Source organism: Lepidothrix coronata, unplaced genomic scaffold (genome assembly GCF_001604755.1).
Source record: "Lepidothrix coronata isolate B3197 unplaced genomic scaffold, Lepidothrix_coronata-1.0 Scaffold0, whole genome shotgun sequence".
Lineage (NCBI taxonomy): Eukaryota > Metazoa > Chordata > Aves > Passeriformes > Pipridae > Lepidothrix > Lepidothrix coronata.
The window spans coordinates 7995300-8021544 of record NW_016690180.1 but is presented as its reverse complement, the minus strand read 5'-3'; the positions used below and the strand labels follow the sequence as shown (position 1 = coordinate 8021544).

General features: G+C 39.1%; 2 protein-coding genes across 7 annotated transcripts in view; one reads left to right on the top strand and one right to left on the bottom strand.

Annotated features, from left to right (window-relative positions):
- ATP10D (ATPase phospholipid transporting 10D (putative)) overlaps positions 1-6690 on the top strand; it is a 44621-nt gene extending 37931 nt beyond the window's left edge. For all 3 annotated transcript variants that reach the window (XM_017804647.1, XM_017804628.1, XM_017804636.1), the window contains one exon: positions 1560-6690. In XM_017804647.1, the coding sequence (XP_017660136.1) occupies positions 1560-2082 (523 nt within the window). In that variant the 3' untranslated portion in view covers positions 2083-6690. The remainder of the gene's footprint in view (positions 1-1559) is intronic.
- Positions 6691-6788: 98 nt separating this feature from the next.
- Positions 6789-26245, bottom strand: part of CORIN (corin, serine peptidase) — a 119748-nt gene continuing 100291 nt past the window's right edge. For 3 of the 4 annotated variants that reach the window (XM_017804674.1, XM_017804660.1, XM_017804681.1), the window contains exons 17-22: positions 18810-18932; positions 17070-17119; positions 15324-15498; positions 11752-12023; positions 10003-10136; positions 6789-9567 (exon numbers count right to left, since the gene is read on the bottom strand). In XM_017804674.1, the coding sequence (XP_017660163.1) occupies positions 9385-9567; positions 10003-10136; positions 11752-12023; positions 15324-15498; positions 17070-17119; positions 18810-18932 (937 nt within the window). In that variant the 3' untranslated portion in view covers positions 6789-9384. The remainder of the gene's footprint in view (positions 9568-10002; positions 10137-11751; positions 12024-15323; positions 15499-17069; positions 17120-18809; positions 18933-26245) is intronic. The other variant, XR_001873090.1, reaches the window with a different exon arrangement.

Here is a 26245-nt window from a genome sequence, read left to right as displayed (position 1 = left end):
TTATTTACATTATATTAAATATTGTCTTTGAGGGGAAAGAAACAGTAATTTTTCTAACCACAGAGTTCATAATTTATATACAAATCGGTGATCAAAGCTGGACGTGTACTATGCTTAGTGCATGGACATATAAGTACTGTGCTTAGTCTGTGTTTATTTGTGAAATGATTTTCTGTTTGAAATTTATGTCACAAGTATATACACGAATATTTAGAATGAAGAATGCATGTACAGACTTCTTTGTGAAGTGAAAACACACTGACTAGGTTCACAAGGGGCCCTGATATTTTTTGCCTCACTGAAGAAGTCCAAGTTCAATAACTCATTCACTCTGGAAAGGCGGGAGCATTGGGTGGAGGTCCCAAACTCCAGCATGCTGAGCAGAGTGACACCTGAGTGAGCCAACAGAGGAAAACAGTGTGAAAACCAATGAAAGAGACTTGATCAAACTCTCGGTTTAGCTCTCCTTAGTAGCCACAGCCGTCTTCCTTTCACTGTCTGAACATGAACTCATCTGCAGGCTATCAGTGAAGTGCCTCTGCTAATTTGTTCATTGTTCTGTGTTTTGTCTCTTTCATTTCAGAAAGAATTAGACTTGAAATTGAATTGCACAGACAGATACTAAGAAGTGCTGGGGAGAATAAGTGCTGTTTCTTCCTCATCTGATGTAATTTTATATGGCTAGACACAATCTCAGCACCCTTTCTGGGTCAAGTGCTGCAGTACAGGCTGCATAAGTTGTCAGTGCTGCCTGCAGGAAAGCTGGCAGAGCTGTGCCTGTAGGTGCCTGCAATAGCCACCAAGCATTCAAGTCCCCTTTGAACATGGCTTGATCTGTGTCTTAGGCGTGTCATCCAGGGTTTTGCTACACTCACTGGGGATCATGACTGATCTGATATGACTGATAGCTTTGGTTCACACTTCAGCAGAAGGACAAACTGTGAGGTACAAGAAACATGTCTGCTCTTTTCTTTGCATCCTTGCTCCTCAGCTTGGAGGTGCTGACAGTAGAGCTTTTTCTTTCACACACAGTAAATCTCCCTTACATGACAAATAAGTAGATAAATGCTGTTCTGGGACCTTTTGGTAGGGCTGTAGAGAGCCAAGGCAGGAGAAAACATTCAGCTTGGTGTCTGCTTCCAATGTACAGCTGTTCAATTTTGTAGAAGACAGTGTGTTTCATGGTGAATTAAATGCAAAGTAAACTGCGCACGGATTTTCATGTCTTTTTCCTGGGGCCAACACTATACAGAGAAAGTTCCACTTCCAGTGTAGTTGGAACCCTGGCCCTTCACTGAAGCTGGCAGTGCATACTGGTGCAGAAACTAGTGTGTAGGAGAACTGTATTCAGGACAGAAAAATGAAGGCAGCTGAGATAATATCTATCTTTGAAAATGACAGTTTTATGGCATGTTCTGGTGCAGTTGCTGGACTAACAGTTTCCAGAGCCTGCTGCAGCCTCAGGGTTACTTGAAGGTGTTCAATTTCCTTTAGTGTAGCTGGAAACAGTTTTGAGTTTGCTTTTAAACAGCTTATTTGTAACTGTGTTTATTTTGTAGATATTTTCTGAGAGTTCTCCAAGGAACATTGTTTCCATCTCCGTTATTGAGAGCCAAGCACCTTGACAGACTGACCCTGGAGGGGCAGACAGAAGCAATTAAGAGATGGAAAGATGAGTGCGATGTGAATGATAGAGGGGAGTCCCAAGCTACTTCTGTGTCTTTCAGTTCAGCTGCAGGTGCTGTATCAGAGGAAGAAACCATTGACAGTGTTTTGCCAACATCTAAAACACCTTTTCAGGCCTGTTCAAGAGATGGGTTAGTAGAGGACACCTCCTCCTTACTAGACATTCAGGATGATTCTGGGAGTACAAATGACTTGAACTCTAAAAAGACTGAATTTCTGAACTTATCAAAGGAAACTAATACAGATACATTTGGTGGTATTAATTCATGTGCCAAAGTCTCTGCATGTGCTTCTGAAGTGGGCAGCAGTGCTGTATCTCCAGCAGATAAAGCAGGTTTGAATTCTCTTTTGTGTGAAGAAGATGCTTTAGTCTGTTTTACAAAGTTGGAATGCTAACTGGTTAAACACAAGAGTAATAACTGCTGATTTATGCTACACTGTGGTTCTGTTTTCTTCAACCAAGGTAGATGTTGCACACGTTTCCTTAAAAGCTTTTTTGTTTATAAAACTTTTCAATAATTTATTAAGATGTTCAAGATCTCAGAGGCTGGGTTGTTTTTTATATATCTTCATACAGTAGACTTTGCATACTGCTTATTTCTTGTATGCAACATTGCATAATACCTAATGGTATTGCATGGATGCAGATTTGCAGGATCCAGTTAAGGTAAGTCATCCTGCTCCTTTGCAGTGCTACCCTAGAATCCTGGCATTCCCTGGGATTCATCATTTGCTGAAGTGTGAAGTAAGCAGAAGGGCTGGGATGTAATGTTACTGGTTGGTTTGTTTCAAGACTTGTAGTTACTTGTTGCAGTGTGTGTACACAGTAATTTCTATAACCATTATGGTCCAGTTTGTTCACCAGGCTATTGCATGGGCCATCTCACTGCTGGCCAAACACCTTTCTAACCATCAGGAGAGCAGCCCAGAAGAGACATGTGTCATGTGTGTCCCTCACCTTTCTCTTCATGAAAAGAGCAAATCCTAGTGCAGTCTTTTGTTCTCTGTGTTAGTTCATCCTCCTACTGCATCCCTCCATTTTGACTCCATGTACCATTCCACGTTATTCGCCACTGACAGGACTTCTTTTCCTCCTCACCCAATTCAGATGTTGACTGCTTGACTTTTCTCTAAACTGCCTCCTGCCTGCACTGCAGAATTGTCTGGCAGTGGGTAACTCCGGCCTGTCTTCACGCTTTCTCTTACAAATAGCAGCTTCCAGCTGATGAGATCACTCTTCTTTACTCTCAGGTGTTTTTACATTCTTCCAGACTTTTATAATAATCAGCTGAAGTGTCTCTAAAGGCTGCTCGAAGAAGGAATAGCCCACTGCATATCCCACATCCGAGTGCTGTTGCTCATCTCCTCTTGGAGGTAGATGAGTCCTGCCTCTGTCATTTTCCCACTGCTCAGCACACTGAACAAAGGTGGTTGAGGTACACATGGCTACTTCTGGATTCCAGACTAAAATATGGCTACCATTTTACTTCCCTCCATTTACTTCCCTTTGCCAGTTACATGGCAGATTTATGGAGGAACTTAGGAAAATTTTTTGTATCCGCTAACACCTGTTGAAATAAAAAGTTTCCTCAAACTGTAGCTGCTAATGAATTATTAGTATTGAGCCCATTTTTTTTGGTTCTGTTACTTTCTGAAAGTTTCTGCTTTCCAATTGCCAAGATTTGTGTTTATTTTTAGGCACTGTGTTTGGGGCAAGGGCTCTGCTTTTTAATTGAACCATGAGCTTTACACATCAATGATCAACATTACATATTCCACATCTTTTAAGATCTCTGCAAGAATTTAAACAAACGCTGTGAGGTCTGAGACAGCTGCTGCTATGCAGGGCAGATACTGAGGGCATGATAAGTTCATTCAAACGCCGGTCACCACATGTTACCAAAAGTTTAAAGCAGTTCTGTTTTCAAAAGGTAAAATGTAATTAGGGCTGACTCCATCCCTAGTGTTAGTGAGGAGAAAAAGAGAAAAATAACCTTTTTGTTTTTTCTTCTGTAGAAATAAAAAAGAGGAAGGAGCCAGTGATGACAGCTATTTCTGAATTATTTTTTTTTTTAATCTGGTTGAACATAAGACAAAATGTTTTGTTAAGTTCTAACATCAAGTTAGTGGGGACCTTTGAAGTGATGGCAGACATTCAAATTCTAAGAGATCATGTCGAGCATGTTGGTTTGTAGTTACGTTTTCAGATGTTTGTCTGTAACATCCTTCTTGCTGTGGGGGCACCTTGCTAGGAGTGGCCTCCAGTTGTTCAAGTGAAACATCTCAGCTTTCTCTACAAGCCATGGGAGCTGCAAGGTGTCCAAAAAGAAGATGCAAAACAGCCAGCAGGTTGTGCAGGGAGATGAGCTGATACAAGGGCAGAATTATACAGGAAGAGACTTACTGGGATGCAGTGAAATCATCTACTCTGCTGCACAGCCCCAAGGCAAGCTCGGCTCTACCCTTGCAATTCATAGCAGATGTTCTCCTGTTGTAAAGAGCTCCAGAGAAACAGGCCAGGCCAGTGCTTTTCTGCCCTAGAAGTCAAATACTGGTTTTGTTTCTACTGTCTGACCTGAATGAATCATCTGCACCTTAAACCTACGGCACTTGTGTCTACAGGGCAGATTGTTTTTATGTTCTGTGAGTCTGTGACTATGACTGTTGAGCTTTTATGGAGGAGCTTTGAGACTTAGCAGTGATCTGAGGCAGTGCAGGGCTCAGCTCTGTCCCCTCCTGTCACTGTGAAAAAGAGTTTGGAGGACAACACTGGCCTGTGACCTGCCCTCTTATTGCCTCTGCTGCAGGAGCAGAACCTACCAGCACATCTGTCAGGTAGATCATTTGGAGTCAGGAATTCACATGGGTCTTACACAAAAGCCATAAATATTCAGAGTAAGATCTTCCAAAACCTGTCTGTAAGCCATGGCATCAAAGTAACTACATGAAGAAAAATAAGTTGGAGTCATCTGTCAGCCCTTAGACCAGCTGCATGATGCCTCTGGGACATTTAAATTGCTATTATGTGACTCTTTACAAGCATGATCACCCCACTACTCACAGCTTAGTGCAGGATGCATCTTAAACTGGTTGAAAGCTGATTTCATTTGGGTCTCAAAAGTGCCAGGCTCTGTGGGTTACTGTGAAACTTCAGATCCTTTTAAATGTTTCTCTCTGCTGAGATTGTGTTTTTGTACCACTTGAAATGGTGCAAAATAACACACACTTTTTTTATTTTGTGTCTTGCATCACTGATGTATTTGATACTGCATGTTGCTTAAAATTGTCCTCTATAGGTTGTGTTCTAGTAGAGGACTTTGACAAGCAGTCTGGGTGATAAAATTATCTGTTATCCGTTGCATAAAACACTTTTTTGAGGGGTTGTTTTTTTTTTTTGGTTGGTAGTTTTTTGGGTGGGAGTTGGTTCACTGGTTGGTTGGTTGGCTGGTATTTTTGTGATGGACAAGCAGCAGAAATACCTGAGGGCTGTTTGCTGTGATCACTTGTTGTCTTTTACTGAAGGGAAGATGAAGGTAGTGAGTCTTTAGTAAAAGCTTCAAAATGTTAATTGGCCATATATAAAGTGGTGCCAAATGAAGGGTGCAAACGAATTGCTCTCCCTATACTTCTCAGCAGTTCAATGTTCCCTTTATTATTTTTTTTTTAGCACTGAAAACATCATGATCCCCTGCTTGCTTCTGCATTCCTGCACTTAGGCACAGCATGACCTCACTTTTCCATTTTGAAAACAAGCTTTTTAAGACCATCTCACAGGTGCCTTCCAGATGTCATGTACATTTAGGCTTTTGTCGATTTAAAATAAACCAAAACAACCACTTTGAATTGCCCCAAACTTTGCAGCTACACCTAGAGCAGCTTTAACTGCCTTTGTGATGTGCAATATTTGATTTTTCTTTCACTGCAGCCATGCCTGTGCTAAACATTTGCAGGAGGCAGTCAGCCATTGCCTTTACTGAGCGTTTTGGCAGCACTGAGGTTTGGTCTGTACCTGGGGCACAATTTCAGCTGAATGTTTAGCCCAAGCCATGTTTTTTCCTCAGGCCCACTGGCTGCAGCTCAAGGCTGACGAGAAGGCAAAGCAGAGTGCCTGCTGCTCCCACCATCCCTGGCTCTCTGCGAAGGCTAATGGGCAAGTCCTGAATGTGACTGTGTTAAGATCATTCTCACAACTGAATTTCAGTGTGGTTTTTGTATTATTTGTTGTTGTTTTATTCTGGTTGTGTTACTCTTGCCCTCATGGTCCTGGCTGCCTTACTGCAGTGAAAACATACATTTTAACTGTTTTAAGCTTCTGTGTGCTTTTTATTTTGATTTCAGCATGTTTGCATGTTGTTGAAATGCTGTGTACAAGTTAAAAGAAGATTGTTATTTCAAACTAATTGTATTCCAGAGAAATAGCCATAGAACAAAATGTGTTCAGATTGCAGATTTAGTTTTTCAGATTTCTCAGTCTTTTGCTGGTAATATTCTGTACTGGAAGCATACACACAGAAGAAACTGGAAGTTTTACAGTGATAGAAGTGCCAGAATCTCCACAAGTGTTGCAGTGCTTACAGGCCTGTCAGGGCTGCTTAAAAAAAAGCCAGCTAAGGGTACAAAAATGCTTTTTGGAGGCTATTTTTAGGCATTATTGCTAAAGTTATAACTTCACATCTCCTTATTACCATTTAGTCTCTGTAAAGTTTAAAACACATTTTCAACAGAGAAGTTACTTGGAAAATGATTGTAAATTTTTATTAGTACAACTAGAAAGACACACATCGGCTTGACTGTGTGGCATTGCTTCCATTTGGAGCTACAGCTGTGGTAGAAACAAAACTGACAAATGTTACCTTACCTGTAAGAGAAAAAGTGTAATTATGATCAACACACAGGGAAAGACTTGCTACAGTGGAAGGAAGAGCATGTTTGCCTATTTCATGTGCACACATAAAAAAACCAGTATAAAAATACCTTTATAAAATTACAAATTTCCTCTTTACACGGAATGTTGTGTCAGAGTTGTGTGGAAGGACAAGACCCAACTGTTCCCTCCTAAAGCCGTTTGGGATGGGGTTCAGCCTGTAATTTTTTCATAGGAATCCCATACGGGATGGGTCTAGACCATATGTTTAAGCAGGACTCTCCCTCATTTCCTGGGAGGGACTGCTTGGAAACTGGTGGCAGGCCAAACCCAGTTAATTAAAATGTATAATTACATGTTATCGTTTAGTAATGCTAATACCTACATGAATGATTATATGTACTCCAGTGCTTTACAATATTCAAAGCTGATAACCACTTCATCGGGTGGAGAGAAGTCAGGCTGGGCTGCTCATTCTGCAACAGCACCTCTTTGGAAAACAGACCTGGCTGAAACCTGTTACCAGGCATGTCAGAGGGACAGCAGGGCTGGCTGGCTCTGGCAATCCCTGGGGCCGCCTTCTCAAGGAACTCTTGGTAACCAGCTCCAGGACTTTGAGCTTTGCTGCCCTACAACTGCAGAGATCCTGGCCCCAGAGGACAGCTGAAGTGAGGACTGAGAGCTCCACCCTCGATATCCTTGAGGCAAAGATATCAGTAACCTGCTTCAGCTGTAATCTACTTGCACTGGAAAAACACGGTCACAGCTGCTTTCTCTCATTTATAGCTGGGGGAAGAAGAATATTAAAGTGTTACAGTAAAACCAAAAATCCTTAAGATACCAAAAATAAAAAAAAAACCAAACAACTAAACCAAAAGGTAGCAAAGCTTCAGAGGGTTTTCTTTCTGAGTGATTCAAAAATCAATTAGTTTCAGAATCCATAACATAAATCTTGAATATGTATTGATATTGATGTCTACAGCGCTGCCTAATATGACTAATGTTCTAATGTTAGTCATGCTAAAGAAGATATGGAGATAAGAGGTAAACCTGCACTAAAGCATAGATCTATGTAGATAAGTTGCAACATGATTATTAGTACCTGAAATGTCCATGTGTTACTTCTTTCAATGCACGTTTCCACATATGGCAGCCATGGTATTGACAAGGCCCTGCCATGTTGTTATGGGGGCATGCCAGAGGTAGCAGAAAGGGTAATTATGTGCCTTAGGCTGGATTTGTGGGGGACTAGGCACAGCACTGAAAACAGTTTTTAAACACATTATTCCCCAGTGGAATTCATCCTGTAATCCTCGGTTCCTGACTTCTCCTTCCTTCTCTGGCCTCCCAAAAGCTGAGAGCTGTGCTGCACATCACCTACAGAATTTGATAAGACACACTGTCCCTCTTGCACCATGAAGAGGTGCCAAGCTCCATTATAATCTTTTTCAACCAGACTCCTGGAGTCAAGGCTTATTCTCTTACTACTGCACAGAGCACTCCATGTCTGGCTACCAAGCACAAGAGCTAGGCTCTTTGAGCCTTTGCTGGTAAAGCTGTTGTACTTAGCTTCACGTATTTCTAATACTCATTTGAACAGAAGCTGGAATCTCAAGCTGCCTGTTATTCAAGTTTCTTTCTGCTTTTTACCTTTTCCCAAATTTTTACTCTTGTTAGTCAAAATTAAACTTTAAATGCAAGGCACTAGAAGAGACCTATCAAAAAATACTCGGTTCCCAGCATTATGGACAGTGCCCATACTATATCTTTTCCATTTTAAATCTGCATATTCCATCTCTCACCACATGTCCAAACTAGCTGACTTTAGAAGGGGAAACCATTGCAGTGGCATAGGCAACCTTCTCATGTTTTTAGAGGGCTGGAGAAGGTCCCTGCACGCTTTGTGTGCTGAACACACATGAAGAGAAAAGCCAGTGGGGCACAGGTTTGATAAATGCACTGATCACTGTACTGCTGCCAAGACATGGATGTTTCCTGGACATGTTAGGATACTGGAAGCTGCAGAAAATAAAGTGGTAGAATCTGTCTAAAGAGTGTGACGAACAATAAAGTTTTGGTCTTGGGTGCCTCAAGTGGTAGTTACGGGTCTTTTGGCCTACTGGTTCCTCCATCACTCCTCCGAGATGCCCAAGCTGGCTCTGGGAACAGAAGCTGTGAAGTCAGGACAGTACAGGGTTATGCCCATGCAAGTTTGCCACTCTGAGGGACAGAATGCAGTGTGCCAGACAGGCACACTGGGAGCATGTGGCTACACACCTTTGCAGACCTGCATATGAGCTTTGATGTGTCCTGTGCCACATGGGTGTACAAACCCATCAATCTCTTCCACACCCTCCAACGTATGGTGCGACCATGTCTTTGTGTTGTCCTTGTGAATATATGTCCTGCAGTGCCATCTGAATGCACAGAGTTCCTTCCTCATGACAAGAAGTGAGTGAAAATGTATGTGCTACTAATTGAATAGTATTAAAATAGGTTATTTAAAAAGGTTTTCCTAGCCTGTACTGCTACTTAGTTTTAATAGCTGAAAGGCAGAAAGTGGCTGATTCTTTCCTTTTAAGCCTTTTGCTGTGTTTGGAATAGCACCACAACACAGTTAAAAGAAAAGTCCAAAGGATTATTAATTCTACCCCAAAGTATATTCATCATCAGAGGGTTCATCATTAACATAAACTGCTCGTTCTATAGCTCCACAACAAGAACAGATAGAGCTTGAAACTACTTTATAGAGTTTCTGGACTGCAAAACCTTTAGTGTTGAAGTGCTGACTCCTTTTTTCTTTTGTCTGTCAGCACAATTCTTACCATCTGGAGTTAATTTAGCAGAAAGGTGTGGATGTATATTTGTCTTTCAATCCACTCAATAAAATGTGACACGTTACTGTAAACTCCAGGTCCCAAAACCTTGGAAAAGCAGACAGAGCCCCAGGATGTTAAACCAAACAAAGTCCAGCGCCCTGCAGGTTGCTCGCACACAAGTGGTCCTCCACTGTCACCCTGCAACAGAAGAGGGAAAATCAGTCTCTTATACACGTGGCTAGCAGTCATGGTTAAAGCTACATCACAGTTCCTACAGCCATTTGCCTTTAGTAAATAACTCAGCTGTAAAAACCAGCTGCTCTGCTGAACAATGTAGCAGCACGCAGCATTACCAGTATTTATTACATTTGTACCAAAAATTACCTGCAAAAGGCTCATACAAATTAAAAAGTTAACTAATATAGATTAACCCTAGAGTCTTCAAGCAGCATTTAATTATCATGAAATTGTTTACATCGGTAGTAACAATAATAGTAATAATAATAAAAGTTTGTTTAAAATGTGTAAATAGATGGTTGTCATTCCTATAATAAAGTATGCTATACCTAATAAACATCACACTACTTTGATTTCTAAAAGCAATTTTGACTGTTTCCATAGAGAGAAGCCTACCATGCAAGAGTCCACAGTGCCAGATTCATAGCCAGCACACAGCATCCTGCTGGTGATGATTTTCATGTCAAAGTATGACTGGCATTGTTCTAAGGAAATGATGCGAACCTCTCCTTCTTGAAGCTTGAAAGGCACTGATAAACAGAATTAAGCATTAAACTATATGCAAAGACACAAATACTTAGCTATGATGGCTGTTTGAGATATGAGAAACATTTTCATTGGGATGAATTTTTAATATTGCTCTATGTATATTAAATGTAAGGAGTGAAGAATCTCCCTTTAGCACAAAGCCAAGGTGAAAGCCAGTGGATTTTTGCACTATTGCATTGCAGGATTTGTGACTGTCATGCTCCTGAGCCAGGAGCATTATGTGTTGCATTCTGGAGAAGGACTGAGCACTAGTGCGATGCTGTTTATTGAACATTCGCACCTTGACATGATATGGTGTGGGATTTCTAAGACAGGGGCAGTAGTGGTTGGAAAACAGTCATATGAGGAAGGTGAAGTTTGATTCACTGTTCCATGGCAGGATCTCCCTGTTTCTTTTGTTTCTCATGGTAAAGCCTGGTATAATCAAAGCCATTTTGAGTTATGTTTGGGTAAATTTGACTTACAGAATGTATCAGGGAATCAGAATTCAAAGCTTATTGAAATGATTGTATCACTTTCAGGAGACAATAAAGGACTTTTTTGTAGACTGGACAACTGAGTGAGCTCAAATTCTAATCAAGTTGTTCAGTCTAGGTGGTGCAGTAATAAATGGTTTTTGATGCTTCCTAACATATAACCTTTAAAAGCAACACTGACCACATTAGAGAACAAGAACCTTTTTCCATTTACCAGTGCTGTGAAAGAGTTCTTTTGAGCTTTTTTTCCTGACGTTACATAGAGATATTTTTAGATGGATAAAGCTGCTAGTAAAAGCCTGCACACACTCCTCATGTGTGCACTTTAATTTTTACCCCATTTGACCTGGCCACTGCAGCTGAAGTCCCACCTGAAGCAAAATGGAAAGGAAAATTTCCTTCTCCCGTGTACAGAAAAGCCATCCCTAGTAATTACTATAATAATAGCAAAGGGAGAAACACAATGGCTAGTACATTAACAGGGTTGGGGCAGGCTAATTTGCATATGATTCATGCAGAATCATTTTTCCTGAACAAAGATTTACATAACAGTTCTTGTCATGGGAAGCAAGGATTGCAGTAGCCGAAGAACAAGAAAACACACTAACATTCTGTTCAAATACAAAACCAACAGCTGTGATTATGGAATAAATTGTGTCACAAGTACAAAGTGTGATCCAGTGTCCTGATTCAAGACCCTACTCCTTCAGCCTGTGTACCAATGCTTTCAGTGCCTTCAGCTTTCACTGAGCTAGGAATGTTTCCACCTGCAATGATGATGCAATACCTTTGCAATACATTTCTGAATACAACTTAGACCAGTAAAATTATAAGTAATTCAGGTGACTTTCTTGACAGGAGTTTCTAGGTCCTCAGCATTTTTAAAAATCAAACCACTTGTCTAAATAAGGATTAAGAAGCATAAATTGAGGCTGCTGCTTTGGAAAAGCTAGGCTCTAATCACAACTTGATGTCTTCAAGAGTAGTTCCAGTTCCCTGGTATTTACTAAGACCCAGTAATAGTATAAATGGATGAAGGTTTGTAACAGGATCACTCGTTTGAGTAACTCAGTAGAAGGTTCACATGTCTTTCCTAAAGTCCCAGAAATATTCATCTTACTTTTGTTGCCCATGTGTCCCCAGCCTGTGATGTAGCAGTAGGTGTCTGGCTGAACCAACTGGTCCTTGCTGGGCAAACAGACAGGTCTTACATAGCTTGTCTCATTGATATCCTTGTCAAGCTCCACGATGCTGATATCGTAGTCTACGACTGCTCTGTTGTACCGTGGATGGAGGATGATGGTCTTCACTAGTCGGGTCTGCATGAAGCCCGATGGATGATCAAGATTGCTAATTCCAAACACTACTTTCCAAACAGCTGCATTTTCTCTCCTTAGTAAAAAAAAAGAAAGAAGAAGAAAAAATGTGAAATTTCAATCAAGATCTTTCTTTTAAGATAAAATACCCGAGAATTTTTTCTCCCTTTTTGCACACTGCACTTTGCAAAGCAATGCACATACAAATACTACAAGAAAAAAGAAACACTTAGGCATCATTCCTTACAGCTAAGATCTGAGCAACAGAAGACACTGCTTTCCATTTCCTTCCTGTCTGTAACCAAATGCATTGAAACTCACTCCGTTAGAAGATATGTAACCATCTCTTAGTTGCTGTATTAAAGGCTCTCAAAATCATCTCTTGGATTCTGCCCAAGTATTGGTTGCTAACATGCTCACTGGTGGGCACATTCAAATTTTACTGGGATAAGAATATTGTTCAGTAGTCTGCTGCTGACAGCAGTAAGTCTAGCTGAAATCCCTATGGAGTCTCAGAGAAGTAATGCTATTATGTAAATTAAATATTTTATGATGGCCATGGGAAAAATCCCTTATTTATTGGGCAGTCAATCTGTGCCAAGCATACTTTCTATGCCTAAGATCAAAGGTTACTTTGACTCTTACATTTGTTTAAGACTCTTCTGGTAAATGTACAAGACCACAAAGCAGTGATACATATGATACAAGGTGGGAAGACTGAACTAGTGTCAGTTGAGACACAAGTGAAAAACATAGATTTTATGAAAGGCTTCTCTTGATCATAACTGGTCACAGAACAAGTTGCAGGTTCCTAATTAGTCTTCATGGGTTCCTAATTAGTCTGTGACTTGAAAAGCCCTCAAAAAAGTCAGCAGTTCTCACAACTGCTGAAAGACAGCTCCATATAACTGAGAACCTTTGACAAAGGATTCAAAGCAGTGTAAATCAAAGCATGCAAAATTTCAACTTTTTCACAGTACCAACAGGACTGTAATTCCTGTAATTTGCCAAGAGATTTGGTTGCTAAATAAAGACTATTTTTATCTTAAGAGTTGGATGAAAATTCTGATATTTCAGACTATAATGATCGTTTTACCATCATGATCAGTTTGCGAGTTTTTCCATAAAGTTACAGAAATTAAGTGCTAAGAATATTCATAGGCTCTTGTTTTTATGACCATCGAGAAAAGCATTGCCTAGAGCAATAAGCAGTCACAGCCAAAATGTATTGTCCTACAATTAAGAAAAAACCTTACTGTCTTGGATGCTTTAATATAATGCATTTCAAAACAATCTTGACAAAACTCTGGGGACTATAATGATAAAACTAGCAAAGACCATGGTGTTTAATGCAGCTCTTTCCAATACTATTAATACTACATTGTATTAATACTACATTACTGTTATGTATTCCTCATGTTTTGTACTCCGAACTTCATATTAACTTCATAAAATACTTTGCAAAATGGAGCATTTTGTATAAGGCACCAGAGCACTTTAAAGTCTCTTGAAATTATTGTCTTATCTGGTTGGTTTGGGAAATTTTTAAATACTTTTTATCAAGAAAACTTTGTGACTTCAAGAATGATCTTGCTGTTGATACATTAGGCTTACAAATGGCTTGTTACAAATGAAGAATCTGAAGATTTCAGACTCCTCAAATCTATTCAGAAAGGTAGAAGAGAAAAAAGTTCATAACTGGACAATGAATTATTAAACTGGAATGTTAGTACTTTAAGGTCTTTAGAACACAAATGTGAAAGAAACCTGTTACAAGTAATACTCTGAGCTCCATAGAAACTATATAGCCCTATGTGAGGGGTAAATGCACAGCTCCAAAATGTAATGGCAGTCTTTCTACAACTGACAAAACTGGGAGAATTTTTACTTTGTAATTTGACAGCTGCTTTTCCTATCTTTCACTAATGGGAGAAATCTCTTATTCAGGAGATTCAGTATCAGTCCAATATTGCGGAAGGATCGATCTCTGTCCCACTCTTTATTTTAGATCACCAGAAAATGTTCTTCCAAAGGTTAGGAAATATTCCAGCAGTATATTTAAAAATAGATGGAGAAAGAAGAGAAATTCCTTCTGGACCCAAAACCTGATAAAATACTATGTTCTTGTTTGTATTATAGACATTTAGCACACTGTTTAGGAGGAAGGTCATCTATGTTCAAGTTTCTGATTATAACTTTTCTTCTTTTTGAATGCAATCAGTTCTTGAACATCCTTAGAGCTTGATATGATGTGTTAGTCAGAACCGAGGTCTATCCAATGGCATTTCCATTAATATGGTATCTTATATCTCACACCTTGAGATACTCACAGACGTCTTGAGATACACCTGATGTCTTCTGGCTTGGACACAAAAGTCACAAAACCCAACAAATACCAAATAACTCAGTCTTTCAGAAATAAAAAGACAAAATTTAAATTATTACTCAAAAAGTGAATGACTAACATTATAAAGAAATACCAGTCAAGAGAATTTTGCTTAACAGAGGATTTCGGCAGGCTTGAACACAAAGAAAGGTGTTTAGAGTAGTTTAAAATAATTTCCAATGAGCAAACACCGATTTAAAGCAAGATTAAGCAACCATAAAAGCACTTGCTAACTACAGCAGAAAACACTCGTTTAAATTTTCTTTAGAAACTCAATTTAAAAACTTTAGCACAAGACAAAAGATACAAGGTAATAAAATTCCCTCCAAAATATGTGGTTCATCAAAAAGAAATATCGGTTAGCACCAAAAAGCTGACATGATCAAAACAATTCCAAGACATGTAAACATGCCTTGCACACCTGACTGTTCATACACCACAGGGCCTCAGATACCAGGAGGCATCAAGTAGTGGTTAATATTGACTTCTTAATGATTAGGATCCTAATAAAAGGGTGAACTGTATAAATAGAAAAGGCAGTGACTTCAGTATGTCATTTGCACTGTGAGCAAATACTCAGTTTTCATTTTTACCAATGGCCATAGCATTTTTCCAGGGTCTTTTGTACAATCATGCACAGAATAATTTTTTTAAATCCATGGCAGTTGTAGGAGAGCTATAGGATTAGTATTTTGGTCTTCCTGTTTTCCTGTTTCCTGCTGAAAGTCAGGGCATCTTCATTGAGCTTTCATCAGTAGAGACACTAGCAATGAATAATAAAACATCTGAAAACCTAAGCTGATGCTAGTTTGTACCTTTTACTTTCCTTTTTAGTCTCTTAAAAGCAGGCCTCTATTGGCCATTCTGCAGAGATTGGCCATTCTGCAGAGATCATCACCTACCCCCAGTGTGTTTGGTAGTGGAGGAAGGAATTGGTAATTCACATGTGCAAGTTCATATGAGCAGTAAAACCATCTTGAGCTCTCTCACCCTTCAAAGCAGTGTGCTACTGTCAGGACCCATCTCTTTGCAATCAGAACACAGCCACATATGTGTCCACTGGGCTCACTCTGCAGGGAGCACTGCCATGGCCACCGGCCTGGGCGGCTGGTCCTGCCCCCGAGGATCCTCTTGTTCATGCGAGCAGCGGGGCGGCGGCCACAGTCTGGGGAGGAACAGGAAAGCGTTAACTGTTACCACAGAGGCAGCACGTACAACACTGGCTGCAAGAGAACAGCACAGAATGGTCTTAACAGCGCTGTGAAATTAGACTGTAATTTTAATTGACTGAAATTAAACTAATTTACTGTACAATACAGTAAATGAGGTCATCAGCAACTGCACAACAGTATTAAACATACTGAGCCATTTTTATTCTTCCTTTGTATCAAAGGATTTGCTCTCCTGATATTAATTTTGACTGGCTCAGCCTGAAATATTAACCAAGCTAAATTTGGCATCCTGACTTCCTTTCTCTCAGGAGTTACTGGACTGCTCTTGGGGAGGTTTCCTGGTTTCATATCTTTGTCCTCCTGTCAGCTAGCAACATGTTAGCCTACTTTCCATGAGAACCACTCCTGGAAGATCTGCTCAGCAGTAACAAGGCTTTTCTTAAGCCAGGTGTGAGGTTAATGTCACACTGTTTCCTCAGCTACACAGCAGCAAATTTGCTTTGCCTGTGGAATTTACCAAGGAAAAATATTTGAAGATCTGAAGACATTCCAGTAGTCTGTCCATTCCACTTTACAAGCCACTTCCACTGGAAATTATACCAGATTCCCACTTGACAGTTATTTTTCTGAAAGACTCGTTCACTTTTGTTTCACTTTATATTCTGGACTTGAAAGACACCAGACTTGTTACTTATCCTGTTTATACTCACTGTGATTTAGAGAACAAAAGAACACCACCAGTTTCTGCAATCAGCATCCCAAGGGAGAATATGCTGCCATTGCATGTATCTGGTAATTTAGTGGTGAAGAAATAAATTGGAGCAATGGTTATTTCGTAACTTGTAATTCCTAATGTGTTCACTTAACTTTGGAGGGCAAGGAATTTTAAGTGTACTTTAAGTAACACATGAGAGGCAAACACCTTTGACAGGCTCCTATGCGCTTTTTCCTTTTTTTGATAAATAGCAACTGTTTTGATTAGTTTCCCAAAGTTAGATCATGCCTCAAAATTACTTTTCCCTGAGTCAAGCTAATTCATAGTTTAAGTATTCTGCAGCAAAGTTCTCTTTGTAGAACATGATTTCATCACAGACGAACTTCACAGATGAATTTGTGCATTTTCAAACCACTTAAACTTGCAAAATCTGCTGTACCAACAGACTTGGTCTGTAACTTTCTACTTCAGGTTCTTCTGTCCCCTTGTGCTTAACAACTAAACAGATCACAGCTTCAACTTCCAGGCAGATAGCCTGCTAACCACTCTGGTGGTAAAGGATACTTTCAGAAGGACGTGTTATGAACTTAATTTTTGGAACCTGACTGCTGACAAAATTTGTTTTGTGGTATCAGGACTGGGCTACCTCAATACACAGATCCAATAGTCAAAATATAAGAAAATCTGATGAAACTGAGAAGAGTAGGGAAAAATAAACCCAGTGCAAAACTGTATGTTGCAGAGGTCTAATAAAAATTTCAGAATGAAGCCACACTAAACATACACATTTCTCAAAATGATTTAACACATTTTAACACAGCATCTATTTTATATGCACTCCTCTCTTACCTTCTTTAGTGCAAAAGAGAGCCACTTTGCTTCTGCTTTGACACATCTGTCTAAATATGGAAACACAAACATGGCAGAAATCTCAATTAATTGATTAATTTTAGTAATTTGAAAATCAGCACAGGTATTGTACTCAGTGTAATCCAGCTGTTAAAAATTCCCCAAACTGTAAAAAGAAACTCAAGGAGTTTCTTATGTCAGATCATTCATGGTTTCCAGCATCTGCCTGGTGAAAATTCAAAATATTAGTTCAGCTTTACAATGCATTTCAGAAGGGGATGCTACACATTTTGCAGACTACCTCGCTCCCTGGGCATGGATCCAACTCTGAGGTCGACTGGGAGGTACAGTCTGTCAAGTCTTAATTTATGGCCCCCGAAAGCACAGAGATTGCCAGTCTCCTCTTCCTTACAAAGGACAGAATTTTCCTTGAAATGCCTTTGATAACAGATGCCTTAGAAGTTTTGTGCCCTGAAAGTTTGGGTGTTTTGAAAAAATCCAGGAAGTTTGCATAAGTAAGCATTAAAACAACAAAAACTTATCATTTGTTGAAAATTTTCATATGAGAGAGGGAAGAGGTGACCTTTTTGTCAAGCGAGGGGAAATCCTGGTTAAATCAGTGAGCACTGTTGCACAAAAAGAACATTATTCTGGAATGTACTGAAAAACTCCTGAAAGACGACACAGTCATCAGTCACAGCCAGAACGGCTTCATGAGAGGAAAGTCCTGCTTATCCAATCTGATTTCTTTTTATGACAAGGTAACCCACCTAGTGGATCAAGGGAAGCCAGTTGATGTAATCTTTTTGAATTTCAGTAAAGCTTTCAATACCATCTCTAATGGGATCCTTCTGGACAGACTGTCCAGCACACAGTTGGATAAACACATCATGTGGTGGGTGAGCAATTGGCTCATGGCTCGATTACAGAGGGTAATAGTGAATGGGATGACATCAGACTGGTCACCATCTTAGGCCCAGTTTTCTTCATCATCTTCATCATCTTCATTCATCTTCATCTTTTTTCATTCATAAATTACTTGGACACAGGACTGCAAAGGATACTGAAAAAGTTTGCAGAGGACACAAAACTGGGAGGAGCTGTCAACTCCCTCGAAGGCAGGGAGGCCCTGCAGAGAGACCTCACAAATTAGAGGAGTGGGGAATCACCAGTCATATGAAGTTCAACAAGGGGAAGTGCCAGATTGAATGTCTGAACCACGAGATCCTGGGTTCTCATTAGCAACTACCTGTTTAGTCAGGTTAATTGAAAGGAATATACCATCAGCCGGAGGAGCTGCTAAGGAAACCTACTGTAAGTGGATACAGACTCTGCTGAAGAAGCTGTGTTTGCTCCAGATGTATGAATCCAGACTACATGGGCTGAAGAGGATGGTAAGATGTGGCTGCAGATTTTGCTGGACTATCTTGCTCAGCAGAGTTTTAATGAAGCTGTCTGGTCCAGGTGCTTCAGGGGCATCACCTCTGTATTACTCAAGTGCTGTTATTTTAGCAGAATGGCCTCCTGAGGATTTGAAGTTAGACTCAGACTACAGTTGTTGTAGACACTAAAATCATTGCAGAGTGTATCTTAACAACTCACATGAGTATGTGCTGGGATTTATACACAGATACCTTGGAAAAAAAGAGCTTACTTTGGGAGTAAGAGGGAGTTTGTTATCCTCCATTAGTAAGAGACTACCCACAGCAGTGAAATAGATCTTATTTACCTGTTACTTACCCATTCACTAGAAGAGCGTGTAAAGTGGATGCATTTTTATTCTTCCAGTCTGAGTGCAGATTCAGCCATTTTTGGTGTTGCATTTCCTCATTCTCTACTACAATTTCTGTTTTGGATGGTCCTCTGAAAGAAATGAAAGACACTGATAGAACTTCCAGTAGGTTTCTGTGTTACAGCTAAGAAGGTGAAGAGGCCCTAATGCCCTCTGTTTACTACAAAGATACACAGTTGAATGTTATGGCGAAGCCATGTGTGGCAGATACATAGTTAGGAGAATGAAATCACCCTGAGAAGCCAGGCCAGCCAACGTATGACTGCCACTTTGTATTTCCTGACAAGAACCCAAACTAGAATCAGGAACAACAGGAGCCTTCTGGTGGCATTTACTGTAGTGCACACATTCATACTGTTTTAACAGCTTCTTGCCTCCAAAAATAAAAAAAAAAATAAATCTTCATATGTAAAAGTGGTGAAAGAAAAATTATCTATAAATCCAAACTGTCTGCTTTGTGAAACAGAACAAATCATGGGTGATGATGTCAAACCTGTCCTTCTGCAGCAAATTAAAAGTATATGTGTAAGTTAGAACAGTTCACCAGGAGATATTTTCATATATCCACTTCCTCAGTCTAATTATTGTCTGATAGACTCAAGCCCTTGAAGAAATTGCTATTTTACTAAATCTTGATTGCCAAGTGGAAAAAAGGAGTACACTTCTATATGGCCTTACAAGTCATGCAACTTTCCAGCACAGAACCATCCACGATTAGCTATCGATCCCTGTCAATGACAAAGAATTACAATGACTGCTCTCCTGAACACTGGTCAAAGGCCAAGTTCTAAATCCTAGTTCACAGAAAAGTGAAGGAGAGAAGTTCAGAAAAAATGGTATGTCCTAAAACTGTCCTCTGAACCCAATTTCTCATGACAGTACCTAGGAATGCCAGCCAGGTTACTAGTTTGTCTTTAAATTCAATTTTCAGTACTGACTATATATCTTTTTAAATCTTTAAAAAACTCCAGCATCCCTTACCCTTGATTGCATAAAGTAATAGAGATCGAAGAATTCTGTTTTATGGTAAAGTTTTCAGTGTAACCATATGGAAATGTTTTCAACAGAGCTGGCAGAATAAACTAGGCTTTGAGGTCACGGCCTTGGATTTTGCCTGTTACGTGACTTATTTTTCAGAACTTTCTCTGGGCATATTAAACAAATATCATTCCATGATCTACTAAACAGAATGTGCAGGCAGATACTAACAAGCATTTTTAAAGACTGTGGTTTTAACTCATTTTGAGAAAGCTGCTTGCCGCAAAAAGGGTTTTCTTTCTCAGCACCTGCTTATAGCAAACACATAAAGCTCTCCTCTCTTCATATCCACAGTTCTCACTCTTTTTCACAAAAAACATACACAAGTGTTTTTTCTGAAGACGACATTCTGCCTTATGATCTTCTGTGAGCAATGATGTTCATCATTTCTTAAATGTGTACAGTGATATTTTATGTAGTTGTAAACAGTGTCTGATCTATAAAATATTTAACTCAAAAATGTCCAAAAGGTGGAAATATCATGCCATTTGATGGATCCAAAACTATATTACCCCACATACCAGATTTTTTTGCTGAGACCTGCAGCTCTGAATTACAGCTTACAGTGATGCTATAATCATCATTTAGGAGATACATACTTCTAAATCAAGATAACAACCCACAAGACACTTACGCCTGTATGAAATTTTATAATTATTTATACAATGTATTATCCTTAGTCAAAAGTAAGATTCTGGCTATGCCTTTTTTTCCTTGGTGGTCACATCTTGATATATTACATTGAAAACCACTATAGCCTAAGTTGTGTCTTTAGAATGCTTTATATGAACACTTATAGTGTAACCCTCTTGATGCTGCTTTTAAAGTTTTTCTTTCAGATAGGCAAGGGCTGCCACTTGTCTCCTTTCATTTATTTAATTAGAAATAATCGGAATGAAGGAGACTTAAGATCATAATTTCTAGGTGAAGAAGGATGGAGACAATGGATAGCATTTGTGTAGAGACCAGAGCATACCCAGAATTGCCAGAGAATGAGCGAACACGAGCTAAAAATGTTAGGATTAAAGACTTGGGCTGGTGCAAGCTTCTGAGTGTGGGACTTTCAGAGGGGCTGCTGGGCCAGGAGTTTACATTACACCAGGAACTATAAATCACTCAGAGAAAAGGAGAGAGGTGGAGCAGTGGAGACTTATTTTAGCCAGACCCATCCTGTGCTCCAGAAACACAGCAGGCAGCAGATTCTACTCAGTTCCTCTTGGAGCCATAGCACACAATTTCTTCTTAGAGTAGACACATTCTAAAGAAAAGGGAAGAAGGATCTTTCAATGGACAGATCCCCATGAACTCACAATTCACAAGAATATTTCGCTTTATAGAACTTCTCAGACTCTTAAAAAATAAGGTTGCAGCTGCTAATTACCTTTACACATCGAGCTTCAAGTTCAAAATTAGCTCTCCTACCAGTTTTATACTTCAGTGACCTGCTGAAGTTGCAGTATCTTTCAGGATTTCAGGCAAACCAATTAAAGATTTTTTTTTACTAAACACTTTCAGAAGGCTCTTTCACTTCTCTGCAGTTTTCTTTTTTCCCCTTTGGTTTGCATATACCAGAACAGTTTTGTTCAGAAACTTGGTGTGGATTTTAAACTAGTGCTTTTAATTATTACCTGTACTGCAATAAAAAGCAAAATTAAAACAGTGTTTCTTGACTGAAACCATTTATATTGGAACACAGTGTGCAGTTTTGAGGCGCCTCAGTTTAAGAGGATATTCAAAAACTGGAAAGCATCACACAAATGGCTTTCAAATTTTCTAGGGCACTCTGGCAGTGACGCATAAGTAGGTTTGAGGGAACTGGCCTTGCTTATTCTTGTGAAGAAGAAGCTAATGGACAATTCAATAAAAACCTTCAACTACTTGAACAGGAGTTAAAACACGACAGAAAGAAATTTTTCCAGAAGTGCTGCATGGTAAAACCGGGGGGAAATGGCCTACAGTTGCAGCTTTGGAGATTCATAGAAGATGAAAAGGAAATATTTTTTCACTAGGAAGGTGAAGCTGCTCTGGAACAGAGAAACTGTGAAATTCCAGTCTATCCAGGTTTTTAAGACTTGGCTAAACAGAGCAGTGGTTGAGCTGAGCTCATTTTGGCAATAATCCTGCTTCAAATAGGAGGTGAACTAGATTTCTCCCGCTGTGTGTTACTGTGAGGATTTTATGATTCTGTTGCACAGCACGAATAGACTGTAGTGACCAGTACCTACACTGAAGAGATGAATTTTAAAAAAGGCCAAGTTACCAGAACAGACTTTACACATATCAGAGCGTATTTTAACATTAAGGTACAGTCACTGAATCACAGAATCAATTAGGTTGGAAAAGACCTCTGAGGACATAGAATCCAATCAATATCTACGTGTAGATATCTGAAATATCTACATTACTTCAGTAAGTTTATTAGTGATATCTGCAAACTTAAGGCATTCATACCATGGTAACAATAATTCACACCTTTTGAATTGTGATTTTTGGACCAGATCCCTCACCAGGTTTCCAAGATAATGTACAAATCCTGCCTGCATCCACATAACTTTATAACATCTCGTGGTGCTATTTGGATGAAACTATTAGTGTACTGAAATACTATTTTTAAACCCTTGGGGTTTTAAGAATCTGAACAGACCACAAAAGTTTAATTGTCTCATGTGTCTAGTGTCTGGAGTAAATCTTTATATCCAAAAGAGCTATGCTAGAGCTTCTGAGCTCAAACTGCTCAAACATAACACTCAAAGAACATACTTTAGGGTTCTTGTAGTCCCAGCCTGTGGGCTTCTCCAAGACTATATTAAAAGTGCCCATATTTAAGTAAGTTTAAAACAGATGGACAACAAACAGCAATGTTTTATGATTTTTTTTCTCCTTTATATTTGAAGTGATAGAAATACCAGGCTTAGTGGTAAAAGACAAGTATGACTTCCATGTAGATTTTCATTAGGTCCTCTGCACTGCTTTCAAGAATGAAATAGAGTTAGGATCTATGAAAAAATTCTTCCACAAGACTTTCTTTCACTAAACAATTAACTACTGGAAAATTCAGCCGAAAGAAATCTTACGAGGCCATCTGATCCATTCCCCTAATCCAAAATAAGATCAACCATATCTAAATCCTGACAGATTTTGTTCTGCCCTCTTTGTACCTATCCTCAGCGTTTCAAGGCAATATATGCAAGCAATGTTTTTCTAATGTTTGTTCTTAATCTCCCTACCTGTCTTTTAAGCTCATTACTCTGTCTTATTTCCAATGGAAATGGAGAACAAGTTACTCCTTACCTTCTGCAGCAACCTTTTACATATTCCAAGGCTCCTATACCTCCCCCTGACTGACTACCCAGAGTTTCCAACCCTTCTTCATATACCATGCTTTCTAGGTCTCTGGTCATTCCTGTGACCTATTCTGAACTTTCCTCATCTAGTCAAAAGCTAACACAAACTGAATACTCCAGAGGGATTACTCATAAACATTCCTGGTTAATTCAGGCCATTTCTCCAGTCTGTCAAAAAATTTTTAAATTCTAATTCTGCTCTCCAAAATGCTTTCAGATCCTCCCAGTTGATGCTGAATGAGAAATTATCAAGCATACTCTCCACTCTCTCTTCTGAATGACTCAGAACACCACTATCACTCCAGACACACTAGAATGTGTCTAGCCCCCTACCAATACACCTTTATGGTTTGACAATGAATCATCGACAGTCTCATATCATTTTATCTTCGTCCATATCTCCTTATTTATTTCAAAAGTAATTTCACATAGTGTGAAAGTTATATCACATCTACAGTTCCTTCCCCATCCACAGTGTCTCTGCTATTCCAAGGAATAAATTAAGGGACTCTGACATGATTTGTTACTGACAAATACATTCTGTCTGTCATTAAGACCTTATACTTCTGTAAATATTTGTTGGTATTTGAAGCTAGGCGACTAGTTTGTAAATCTCTGCATCTTCTTCTTTTATCCTTTTTAACGAAAGATGGCATACCAAATGTTTTCTCCATTCTCTCACACTTCTCAAAATCATGGCTTCCATTACTGTCAGCCATAATGGAGACAAACCATAGCCATAAATTTTAAATGCACTTGGATGAATTTTGACAAAACTTGCTACTATGAAAAGTACTTTATTACCTATTATTTTCTTACTCTAGCCCCATTTCTTAGGTCTTTGGCACTTTAGACACATAATATGATTTCCTAAGGTTTCTTTGTGCTTTTGTTTTAGTTTTTTGCTTGTTTGCTTTGTTTTTGTTTGTTTGTTCGCTTTGTTTAATATTCCTGGCTTTTTCCACATATTTTTGCTGTTGTTCTATACCACTTCCTGTAAGTTTGAACTACATCTTCACTCCCTCTAGAATTTCATTTCCAGTTTCAGGTCACTCTACAGCTTGTGCCTCAGCCAAGTTAGTCTTGTTCTTCACAGAAGATGTCTGCTAGATCTAATGAACTTAAAATTCTAACATATCTAATTTCTTTAATCTGAAAAGTTTCCTTTAATCTAAGTCAATTAAAAAAAATCAATAATCTGTAAAATCAGTCACTCATAAAATCAAAAAACAAGACATTTCAATTTTCGGTAGCACTTATGTCTATGCCAGTGGGAAATTCTAACTTACATTTTCTTATTTTTCAATTTCATCTTCAAAATTAGAACATTCCTTTAATACATTTAATTTCACACTATCAATTCCCTTATGTGTGTTTAGGAGAGGAATTTTTAGAATTAAGAAAGGAAAATCCAGTCTGTGTTCTACATTATAAATGTGCTCACAGTGGGGAAAAGTAATGTTTCATGAGATAAGTTGTACAATGGAAATATTAAATAAAAAGCATTCAAGCCTGCTACCTGCTGATCACTGTGCACAACAGTCAAAGTTTATGTTGGAACACAATGAGCATTATGATTTGCATGTTAAATTATAATAAAAAATAAAGAAAAAAATAAAAGGCAGGGATTAATTTTAGTTTATGAAGTTTATCATTTTGTTTGTAACAGTTTGGGATACTTTATTCTCCCTACTTCATTCTGGAAACCTCTGTCAAATGTATTAAATTGCAAGTTTAGAATAAAGTTTAATCCATAAACTGGATTACTTCTCTCTTCAAAGTAACAGTAACATGCATCTGTTCAGCTTCTATAATTCCATTTTTGTAAACCTCTTGTGACAAAAGGCTTGGAAAAGGAAGCCTTGAGTTATTCCAGAAAGCAATGAATAATGCATATATGGGCAGTAATTTAAAACAAATTAGGCCTATTTCTGAGCTGCTACAGCATCTGTTCCCTGTCTGTACTTACTGGTTAAGATGATTCTTGGTCTTGAGCAGAATTCTCTAAAGCCACAACCGTGCCATAGAATATAAAGTAAAAGATCAAAACCTTGATTTTTACAGCATTAAAATCAGAGAAATGTGAAATTGTAATGTGAAAACATATTGAAACATAGAAAATGGAAATTAAAAAGATTCGCTGCATTGATAGAAAACTCAAACATGTATGATTAAATAGTTCTTAAAATTTCTAGCAGAAAGTAGGTAATCACTGTGATATTTCCAGGTTTCAAAATCCCTAAGTCTTATGTTCTAACTGATAAACTAGTCAACCCTACCAACAATTTTACTTGCTTTATTTCTGTGTGCTGGTTTTGGCTAGGATAGAGTTAATTCTCTGTAGCTAGTATGGAATTGTGTTTCGTATTTGTGCTGAAAACTGTGTTGATAATAGTGGGTTGTTTTTATTCTTGCTGAGCAGCGCTTACACAGAGTCAAGGCCTGTTCTGCTCCTCACCCCATCTCACCAGAGAGAGGGCTGGGAGCACACAAGGACTCAGCAGGGGATGCAGCCAGGACAGCTGACCCCAACTCTCCAAAGGGATATTCCATACCATATGGCATAATGTTCAGCATGTAAAGCACAAGGAAAGAGGAAGAAGGGGAGGGCGGAATGTTTGGAGTGATGGCATTTGTCTTCCCAAGTCAACACTACATGTGAAGGACCCTATTTCCCTGGAGAAGGCTGAACACACCGCTGCTCATGAGAAGTGGTGAATGAATTCCTTGTTTTGCTTTGCTCGTGTGTGTGGCTTTTGCTTTACCTATTCATCTGTCTTTATCTCAGTCCACAAGTTTTCTCACTTTTACTCTTCCCCATTGTCTCTCCATCCCACTGTGAGTAGTGAGCAAGTGGCTACATGGGGCTGAGCTGGTGGCTGGCATTACACCACAACACTCAGTTGCTTGAGTTTGTAAATTATAGGTCTCATAAAGTATGATTTTGTAGCTAAACTTAAAAAAAGGCCATTTGGGACCATCTAAATTTAAAACTTCAAATA